Raw genomic sequence first — 9,770 nt, forward strand, 5'->3', positions numbered from 1 at the left:
CTTTATTCTAATTACCATGGCGATGTGCAACGTGGGCGAGATCTTCCATCAGGGGGCGTATTTGGTTCCGAAGGGGGCTTGGAAAGAAAAATAGGCGAGTGGGGGCGAGGGACTATTAATTTGCGTTAGAGATGTCATGACCTGTTCTATGTTTTGGGGGAGAGGGAAGGGCAAAAGATGGCTTTTCTAGAACGACAAACAAGCGTTCCTTTCAGGTTCCTACAGCTACCTTGGAAATTCAGCTCGAGACCCAATTCGTAGCTTGTCCTTGATTGCATGCGTCACAAACCAATCAAGCCTTAGTTGACGAATAGAAACCTTTGTCTGGAACGTCGTCCCAGTCATACGTTAAACCTTGTGTATGGGTGGATTGGCTTCGGAATGGGCACTCAGGGCAATCGCATGAAAGCAAGCAGGTGATAGCCTCGAGAAGGTTGAGAACCCTGGACTCGCCAACCGCTCGTTGAACAATGTGGCTTCAAAAAGGAACAATGGAAGCCACGCTTGGACATTGCATGGTCACATACAAAGGGCTATAGCTCCTATACGGATAAAACACACTACATAGTATTTTGTTGGTTTGCTGCGAGATGGCTTCAGGTTGCCACCCCAGGTCACTGCGATGCACAAGGAGTTAGACTGAAGATAAACTGAGTGCACAAACAACAAATAATACATCGCCTAGACCAAACCTACATTGTCTGTAGACGTCATCCGTGCAGTTTAAGTGGTAACTACTACTTTACGTGTTGTGCATAATGTGCATAGCGTAGTGTGTTTGATAATGGCAGATTACGCTAATCAGGAACAAGTTGAGATGGTTTTCGTGTACGGAGAAGCACATGGCAATGGTTTGCAGGCAGCACGGTTATACAACGAAGGATATTCGAATAAACGACAACCGCATCATACATTTGCAGCGCTGTTTCGTCGTTTGCGTGTGATGGGAGCGTTTCTCCCCCCCCCCATGTGTGACACGGGCAGGTCACGTGGGGAACGCACTCTGCATGCGGAAGAAGATTTTTTACGACATGTGTGCAATGGCCCGAGTGTAAATTGCAGGGAGCTTACCTTTCTGCATAACGTCATCTCTCAGAGGATGTTATCGATCCAGCATGCGAACAATTTTTACCCCTCACTTGTAACGCGTATAGGATTTATCGCCAGGGGATTTATGTCCCAGGCTGGACTTTTGTACTCAAGTTCTCCATTTAATGACAACAACTGTCGGGTTTCCCTCCTCCATTTTGTTCACCGATGAAGCCCAATTTGGAAAGGATGGAATCCACAATTACCATAATAGTCATATATGGTCTGTAGACAATCCACATGGAATGATAGGGCCCGCCACCACCAGCAGTTCCGTACCAACTTGCGGGTAGGGATTCTGGATGACCATCTCATTGGATCAGTTGTTCTTCCCCAGGCCTATCTATCTGGACTAATTGCGCGAGATACTTTCTACACTTCTGGCACCTGATGTCCACAAGTAGGAACAACGCGTCCGAGCCTCTTGTGACGCTTTGAGGGAAGAGCCAGCAACGTTTTGACTTGTGCGCCAGTCTGTGCGACGACGTATGAACGCCTGTGTTCATAGTGGTGGACGTCATTTTCAGCATCTGCTTCAGCGTTGCAGCACTGCCGTGTCGTGACAAAACGCTGTAACTTTGGCAAAGAAGTTTTGCGAAAATGAGCCTTAAAGTTTTCATCCGAAAATGTGATCTGTATCGTGTAGAAATAGTGTATCTTGACTTTGGAAACACGTGGTTACATGTAATGTTACGTAAATGCATGTTGTGTGATTAAATTTGGTGAAAATTGATTGGTTGACCATTATTGCCTAGTTACACTGGTTCTACACGATACAGATCACATTTTCGGATGAAAACTTTAAGGCTCATTTTCGCAAAACTTCTTCGCCAAAGTTACAGCGTTTTGTCACGACACGGCAGTGCAGCAGGTACGCAGTAACCTTTATAATTCGACAAGTTTCAAACCAAGATGCGCAGATCGCCGCGGAGCACTTCGTATTCCGCCATCCTCCCCACTACTCTTCCATCCACTTGTCTGGCTTTGAAAGTTCCAGTGATACTAACTCAGCAAACTTCTGTTACAACAAATATCACCTGCTAAAATGTTTAAAGTCCGAATCTTACTTTTTAGTAGGTAAGCAACCTCATGGTAGAGGTCTGCACGAGCTCGGGCCTAGGGCCGGGTCCGGGCCGTAAATTTTTAAATAAACAATCATATTTCTCGGGACCTTTTCGAGCATAATACAACGATATTTTCTGGAGAACTTTTAACGCATACCTAAATTTGTAACTTAAGATTCCCACACTGAAAATCACTGTGCAATTGAGAGAAAAGCTGTGTAATAGAGAAAAAAACTAAAAGTAACAGAAATAAATATGCTTAGCTTGTCTGAGTGAAAATACTGCTTCTTACACTGAATTAAAGGAACAAGAGCATTGGGAACAACGTGTCTTGGTTTTTTCTTCAAGACAATGTCAGTGTATATTATATGAGAATTTATATAATGACTTTTGTTTAAAGAGAATTCATAGTTAACTAAATGTAAAGGATAACCTTTATTTCCTTGTTGTCTCTGAATCATGAAAGCTTTTAAACTGCAAAATTAAACATCTAATTGTTGCAAATAAAAAATACAATTTTGCCTTAATTGTTAAGTTTTTGTAATTCGGGCTTATTTCGGGCTCATTTGATTATCACATAGGGTCGGGCCTAAATGCTAAAACATATTTCTTACTCGGGTCGGGCCTCATATTATTAATTCACGGGCCGGGCCCGTGCAGACTACCTCATGGATACACTGTAAGCAGTTACGCTTTCCGACGGGGCGATCCCTTCACGCCTTCTGAAAGGAAAATTTCTCTTTTTGTTATTATTTTTTCATTGGTACGAACTGGCACAGTCAATATACAGCATTTACACTCAAATATCGTAGAGGGGGCCGCGGTGGCTCAGTGGTAGAGCGTTCACCTCTGGTGCTTAGGGTCCCGGGTTCGATCCCAGCCCCCGCCAAGTGAACTTTGTGCTGGACAAACACCGTGTGCGTGGGTTTTCTCTTGGTTCTCCCGTTTCCTCCCACTTTCTTCATTCCACCATTTCATTCATTATTCATTATAACCGTCTCCTTTAGCCTAACCGGCATAAGCGTGGGACGTAAAACTCAAAGATTTCATTTTTTCAAATGTCGTAGAAAATCCTCAGACCATTCCTCTCCTTGCATATTGCAACACTGCAAAACATCATCGTCGCGGAGAAGGGAGTGGGGAAATGTAGGATTAGGTGCGCAACAGCTAGGCTGCAGCGTTCTGTTTACAAACTTTTTTACTTATAGTATCATTTTGTGTGATAGTTATTCATCACGGATACAAGTCCGAGGCGTAGTGTAACATCCTTGCAAATACAGTCCATGTTTCCCTGTATGCATGTGTACTTTTGTCCATGTTCTCCACGCCTCGATTCCCTACTCGGTCAGGCTTGTAGCGATTCTCGACCCTGCAATGTCTGCGTACTTTGCTTATTGGGGTACCGTTCCGCGAACACACCATGTCCGGCTCTTCGATTCTGGAGTGGGAAATCACCATTTTCCAGCTCTCACCCCACCGTTTGTAGGTACGCCCTATGTTATACATAATCGTACATATATCAGTGTCACTTTGCACTACCCCTAGCATGTCTGCTTTGGTGACACCTCGTCTTTCTGTGTGGAATCCCCTACGCAGTTCCCTCTGCGCCTTCGGTTTGCACCATCGTTTCCCTTGGGTCTGATTTCATTTTTTTGGCTTTGGGCCAATATCAATATCTCTCTACGTTAGGGAGATATTCTATTTCGCCGACGGTTTACAGTACTCTTTTCCCGGTTTCTGCTGGACCACGCCGCCTTTGTCGACCTATGTCCATATGGGCTTGTTTCCTTTTTTTCACCTGTGGAATCACCTCCCGACGTGTCTTCCGTCCACGTTATACCCACCAGTTCATTGTTGGTCACCTGGTGGTTATGCAACCACACATAGCGGATATGACTGTGTCCACCATATCCGTGTGTTTGAGATCTCGACATAGCACACACGATTTATGTTGTCAGGTGGGAGACCTATCCATTCAAGCCTATTTTGACGTCTCTTTCCTTGGCATATTCTCCGGGAATCCCCGCGCACCTGTGGAGAATCCCTTTCGCACGGATTTCACGATTGTAACATAAGCATTTTTACATAGATCAGGCTTGGTTTCTTTGAGTGTACCATGCCGCCTTAGCTGTATCAGTCACGCTCGTGGCGCTATAGCGGTCTAAATTTCTTTTTGCTCCGTTTACGCCGACTTATAACTCCGAAACTAAGCACTGTTGAGCCCAGGTTCGTATGAACGTTTTTTTTTCTTATTTTGCTGCAAGAAATCACTTCCCGAAATTTTTCGGTGGAGTTCCCAACCACCCAGTGTACACACATACAAACACACACACACACACACACACACACACATATATATATATATATATATATATATATATATGTACAAAAAAATATAAGACACATGTTTGACATGAAAAGATATGGGATTAAGCGTTTGAAACTCTCTTGATGAACTATTGCGGACGCTTCTGGCTACAGTTACTTTATGCATGAAAGAGAATATATACGTACTAATTATGCAAGATAACGCGCCTTATTCTCATCCAGCCATATCTTAACTGCGTAGTCTTGAAAATCTGGAGACTGTGGCATTTTTCTGGTGTATTTTCCACAGTAGGAATGAAAATATAGGACACTGTTTTGTGGAAAAAGAGGTAATGCAACAGCTGTCTTGATCCGCTTCCTGACATTAACATCTACAGTACTCAACGTACAATGTAGAAATGTTAATCCTTGAATCTCTCTCGAAATTCTCTCAGTGTAGTAAAAGTAACATTCTAATATTCAATTCATTCGTATACATTTTTGAAATGCAATTGGCACTTGAACTTTTCGAAACCGATTCTTACCTTCTCTGGATTCCATATAAATTCTTCTTACTAATGACTTCTAGAATTACGGAGGATATATGATGGTAAGTTGTTTCCCTCTTCGAAGAAAGATAATAGGTAATAAATGGAACATAATGTCCAAAAATAATTATAACGTCCTGTGTGTAACTGCGAAAATCCATGGGACAATATTGAAAGTATTTTTTTTTTTTTTTTTTTTTTTAGAGTGGTGGGTAGTGACAGTACTTTATTTATTGAGTTGGAAGGTGTTTGGGCATCAATTTAAGTATAACATAGGTTTATTGCTGAAGAACTTGGAACGAATGGGTATAAAGAAACGGCCACTAGAGGGTTTCGCCCTCTCTCTTGGCCAGGGGTGTGGGAGCATCAATTATTCTTTATTAAACTCATAGCTGGTCAAAGAGCTGTGAAACAATTATTGTTATTATGCACTAATAAAAATCAAAAAATAAAGATATTAAACAACAATAACATTAATAATATATGAATAATAACAAACTAGTAAGGAAAGGTGCACATACAAAAGATAACAAAAAGGTGCGGAAAAAAAACTGAAACGAATAAATAACGTAGAAAATGCAAAAAATGGAAAAATGATGATGAGTGAGGTGCTCATAACGCCACAACACAACATATAGATGTTAGTACGAACAAATGCAGATTAATCTTCTGTCCTGGGGCGGCTCAGGACTGATGAGAAACATGGGGTAAGCCCAGATTAGTGTTGCAGTGAGACAAGTGCTATGATGGAAAAAGATGTGGAAGATGTTGATGGATGAGTTGGTGACGGAAGAAGGTGGCATGATGATGATCTGCTGGAAGAGTGCGGATGTATATGGAAAGCAAAACTCTGAGTGGTGTATAGCAGTACTTAGATTGAGATTCTTGTTGTAAATCTGTAAATATGGTGTCAAGAAAGATATCCTTACGATCTTGGAGACTGGTAGTTATGAACTTCTGACGCAATTGTGCAATGTGTTGAATAAGCGGAGGAAAGGTAATTTTGTCATACAAGTCAGCATTATGATACGGAAGTTTTATCCTAAATGCAAGACGAATGGCATGTCTCTCAAGAATTTCAAGTCTATTGTAAAATTTCGGAGGCGCTGAACACCAGGCTATGTGTCCAAATGTAAGTATACTCCGCATAAATGCTTTGTATGTGTTAAGCAATAATTTGGAATTTAAACCCCAGGTCTGGCCAACCAGACGACGAAGAAGTTGTAAGCGGTTCTTTACTTTGAGAACAAGTTTCTGAAGCTGGGGTGTCCATCGCAACTTATCATCAAAAATGATTCCTAAGTATGTTACTGTTTTAGCTGGTTGAAGAAAGTGATCTCCCACACGTATCTGTAGTAAATTTGGATTTCGTCTAACTTTGCTGCGGCATTTAGGAGGTAAAATAACAAGTGTTTGTGTTTTGTCTTCATTAACTGAAAGTCTCCATTTACTACACCAATTCAGAAAGCTAGTAATTGTAGTCTGTAAGTTTGTATTATCTGCTGTATCGTGTTTCCCAGTGTAAGAAAAGCTGTATCATCAGCATATTGAAAGAGATAAGTGTTCGGCGATGGAGACGGTAAATCGGAAGCATAGAGTATGTATAAAAGAGGAGATAGACTAGAACCTTGCGGTACTCCTGTGTATGGAAAGACTGGATGTGATAATGAGTTGTTTATGCTGACGTAGGCTATTCGATTGAGTATAAAAGAAAATATGACTCGGAGGTATGTAACAGGAAGACCCAGTTTAAGAAGTTTATAAAATAATCCATAATGCCAAATCCGATCAAAAGCTTTTTCCAGATCCATTAAAACGAGACAGGACGGAAGAGACTTATTATAATGATTGGTAATAATGGTAGTTAGACGAAGTAGTTGATCATTTATGCTATAATGAGGTCGAAATCCAGTTTGATGGAGAGGTAGAAGTTGTAGATCCATAATGTATGGGTGTAAACGAGATACGAGTATTTTTTCAAAGACTTTACCTAACGTGGAAGTTAACTGGATTGGACGATAGGACTGTACGAAATGCGGTGGTTTGTTGGGTTTCAGAAACATACAGACTTTAGATACCTTCCACTCAAGAGGATAGAAACCAGTTCGAAGCATAAATGTATATATCGATGCTAGAAATATGAAAAAATTTGCCGAACATTCCTTAAGTAATCTGTAAGTTATTTGATCAAAGCCTGGGGCAGTACTACGTTTCCGCTTGATGATGGACTGTATCTCCGCGGAAGTGATTTCACGAGTCAAAGGATTATCCGCTTCTAAAGTATGCTGGATGGAAGGTTGAAGTAATTGTGCCTCTTCAGAAACTCTAGGGCTGAATGGATGTGTGCAAGGCGGAGGTGTAAATACTGACTGCAGATGTGTGGCTAAAGCGTCTGCTTTATCTTGATCTGTATCTAGAGATTGATTATCCTGTATGAGAGGATAAGATGAACTAACTGTCTGTCCAGTTAGAAGATCAAATTTTTTCCAGTATTTCGTGGGATGTGACTCTGTATTCAATTGATTGCAAGCTTTGCTCCAGGTAAGCCGTTTATGAGCAACAATATAGTTATGAACTGTCCTTTGCCATCGTCTTGCTTGAGTCAAATACTCTGGATTCCGTGTTTGTTCGTATTTTCGAAAGTAAGTGCGAGACTTTTTGACGAGAGTCAAGTACTGCGGAGGTAGCATAGGTTGGTATGTTTTGCCTCGATATGTAGGTATGTTTTTGTTGGCGCTACTGGTGATAGCTGTGCAAATGCTATCGACGGTATTATTAAGGTCGGTCTCTGATGTCGGTGGTACTAAGGAGGCAAGAGCAACATCTATATCAGTACCAAACTGATCCCAGTTCGCCTTGTCGTATAACATGATAGTTCTCATAGTTGATTCAGATATTTGTCGTCTTTGATGGTTGATAACGACTTTCACCGGAAGATGGTCGCTGCCGATACAATCTAGTACATGTATATTACATTTATCGACCATAGAGGCAGTGCTAATAACAACATCGGGTGTAGTCTGACTGCTTGGTCGCGTATGTTTGGGCAATTGATGGACATGCCCATTTAAATTAAGAGTTATATGATCGAAAAACTCAGCTTTATCACGGGCAGAGCGACTGTGAATATTAACGTCGGCTAATATGACAAGATGTTTAAAGTGGTGAAACAAATAGGTGAAGAAGGCAAGAGGAATGATATGACCTGGTCGAACGTATATTGTTGCTACTGTTAATATAAGGTGAGGAACGTAAACTGTTGTCACTAGGTGTTCCGGTAACTGCATATGCTGTGGAACAGAGTTGCATCTATAAGTGAGTTTATTACGAATTCCAATAGCAGCGCCACCTTGGGCTCGTACGTTATTGTCTCCATAATCGCAGCGAAAAAATTGATATCGAGGAAATCGGACGTAAGTAGCAGGTTTGAGTGCAGTCTCATTTAGTACAAATAAATCGATATTTTCCTCAAGCAGTAACTGCTCAAATAGTATTCGGTGTTGCGCTAAAGAACGAATGTTCAGAAAAAGAAGTGTCAGAGCCATATTCATACACAAAATTACGGACTTAAACTGCAGTGTCTTGGGGAGCAATATGGAAGTGAACGTACGGTCCAGAATATGTAGCATACAAGTTAACTTGAAATATAGCCGAGGCTGCTGCAATAACATGATCTAATATAAGTTGACGTTGGAATGGGAAAATATTTTGTAATATGAGTGTTATGTAGCGGAGAAAGTTTTCCACAATAAGAGGAGAGGTGATAGACTGTGATAAAGGCACGTTAGAATCTATGGTACGTAGCGGTACCGTCATCTCCGGGTGGTCAGGAGTTGGATTCGGTTTCCCTTTACATTTATAACTATAAGTTGGATGCTTGTCACTGGAACAGGTCGAGCATAGAGGTGGTTTTCCCGTATTCGGACACTCTTTAGTATCATGGTTGCCAGCACAGTAGCCGCATTTTACGACATTTGGACACTTAGCCGTTATATGTTGGTTATACACCTGACACCTTTCACATCTAATGGGAAGAGGGAGGCTTGTTCGGGATGGTTCCACCCTATGACGTTTCTTAAATATGTATGCGCCATCTTGTAATAATGCATCGATGGAGGATTGAGAAGTAGTCAGGACTCTCACCATATATGTTGGACCGTTATTATTTCGGATACGAATACATTTGGACACTTCAATGCCCTCTGCTTTTAGCTCCTCAAGCACCTCATCGTCTGTTATTTCAGGTAGAACTCCGCGAATAACTACAGACATCATTGGTGTTCTTGAAGGTGGAGGAGTTTGCTTGATTTTGTCAGGAAGCTTAGACAGTTGTGCAGATTTGCCAAAAATCTCATAACTGGCTTTATTACGGAGAGTAATGCCAAAAGTTTCGTCCTGAGATTTAATAATAACACCGCCCCTGGTGAAAACTATCTGTTGGATACTGGCCCTTGGAAGATATTTAATAATCTGATTAAAGATATGGCGGGTGTTACTGTACTTTGGGTCGAAGTTAGTAAGAAGAAAAGAATGCAATTTAGGACGAGCAAGAGTTGCTGCATATGACTGTTGTAATCCATCAGTAGATTTGCTAGGATCCCCAGTGGTCGTCTGCATTGGTTCTGATTCTTCCGGCTTGCGAATGTAGGTAGGAGAACGAGATCTCGAACGCTTATCAGCCGACTCTAAACTACCCTCCGAGAGCTGACGGGTACGTCGATTGGTTCGCGGATCGCGTTTGGCATCAACCACAGCTTTACTT

The 9,770-nt window shown here is 41.5% G+C and overlaps 1 protein-coding gene across 1 annotated transcript; it reads right to left on the bottom strand.

Annotated features, from left to right (window-relative positions):
• Positions 1-292: 292 nt before the first annotated feature.
• LOC145666077 (uncharacterized) lies at positions 293-8,553 on the bottom strand. Its single transcript, XM_081733172.1, has 3 exons — positions 7,162-8,553; positions 5,006-5,085; positions 293-476 (listed from the first exon to the last, which is right to left on the bottom strand). Exons 1-3 carry the CDS (start codon positions 8,551-8,553, stop codon positions 293-295), a joined length of 1,656 nt encoding a protein of 551 aa, XP_081589298.1.
• Positions 8,554-9,770: the final 1,217 nt, after the last annotated feature.

The sequence above is a fragment of the Thermobia domestica genome, chromosome 12 (genome assembly GCF_964235325.1).
Source record: "Thermobia domestica chromosome 12, izTheDome1.hap1.1, whole genome shotgun sequence".
NCBI lineage: Eukaryota > Metazoa > Arthropoda > Insecta > Zygentoma > Lepismatidae > Thermobia > Thermobia domestica.

Excerpts from the sequence above, each read along its gene's own strand:
- LOC145666077 (XM_081733172.1), bottom strand. The coding sequence starts at position 8,553 with ATGGCTCTGACACTTCTTTTTCTGAACATTCGTTCTTTAGCGCAACAC. Across the intron at positions 5,086-7,161 it reads GATTACTTAAGGAATGTTCG|AGGGAAACAACTTACCATCA; the intron begins GCAAATTTTTTC and ends CTTTCTTCGAAG. Across the intron at positions 477-5,005 it reads TTATATGGAATCCAGAGAAG|CCACATTGTTCAACGAGCGG; the intron begins GTAAGAATCGGT and ends TCCTTTTTGAAG.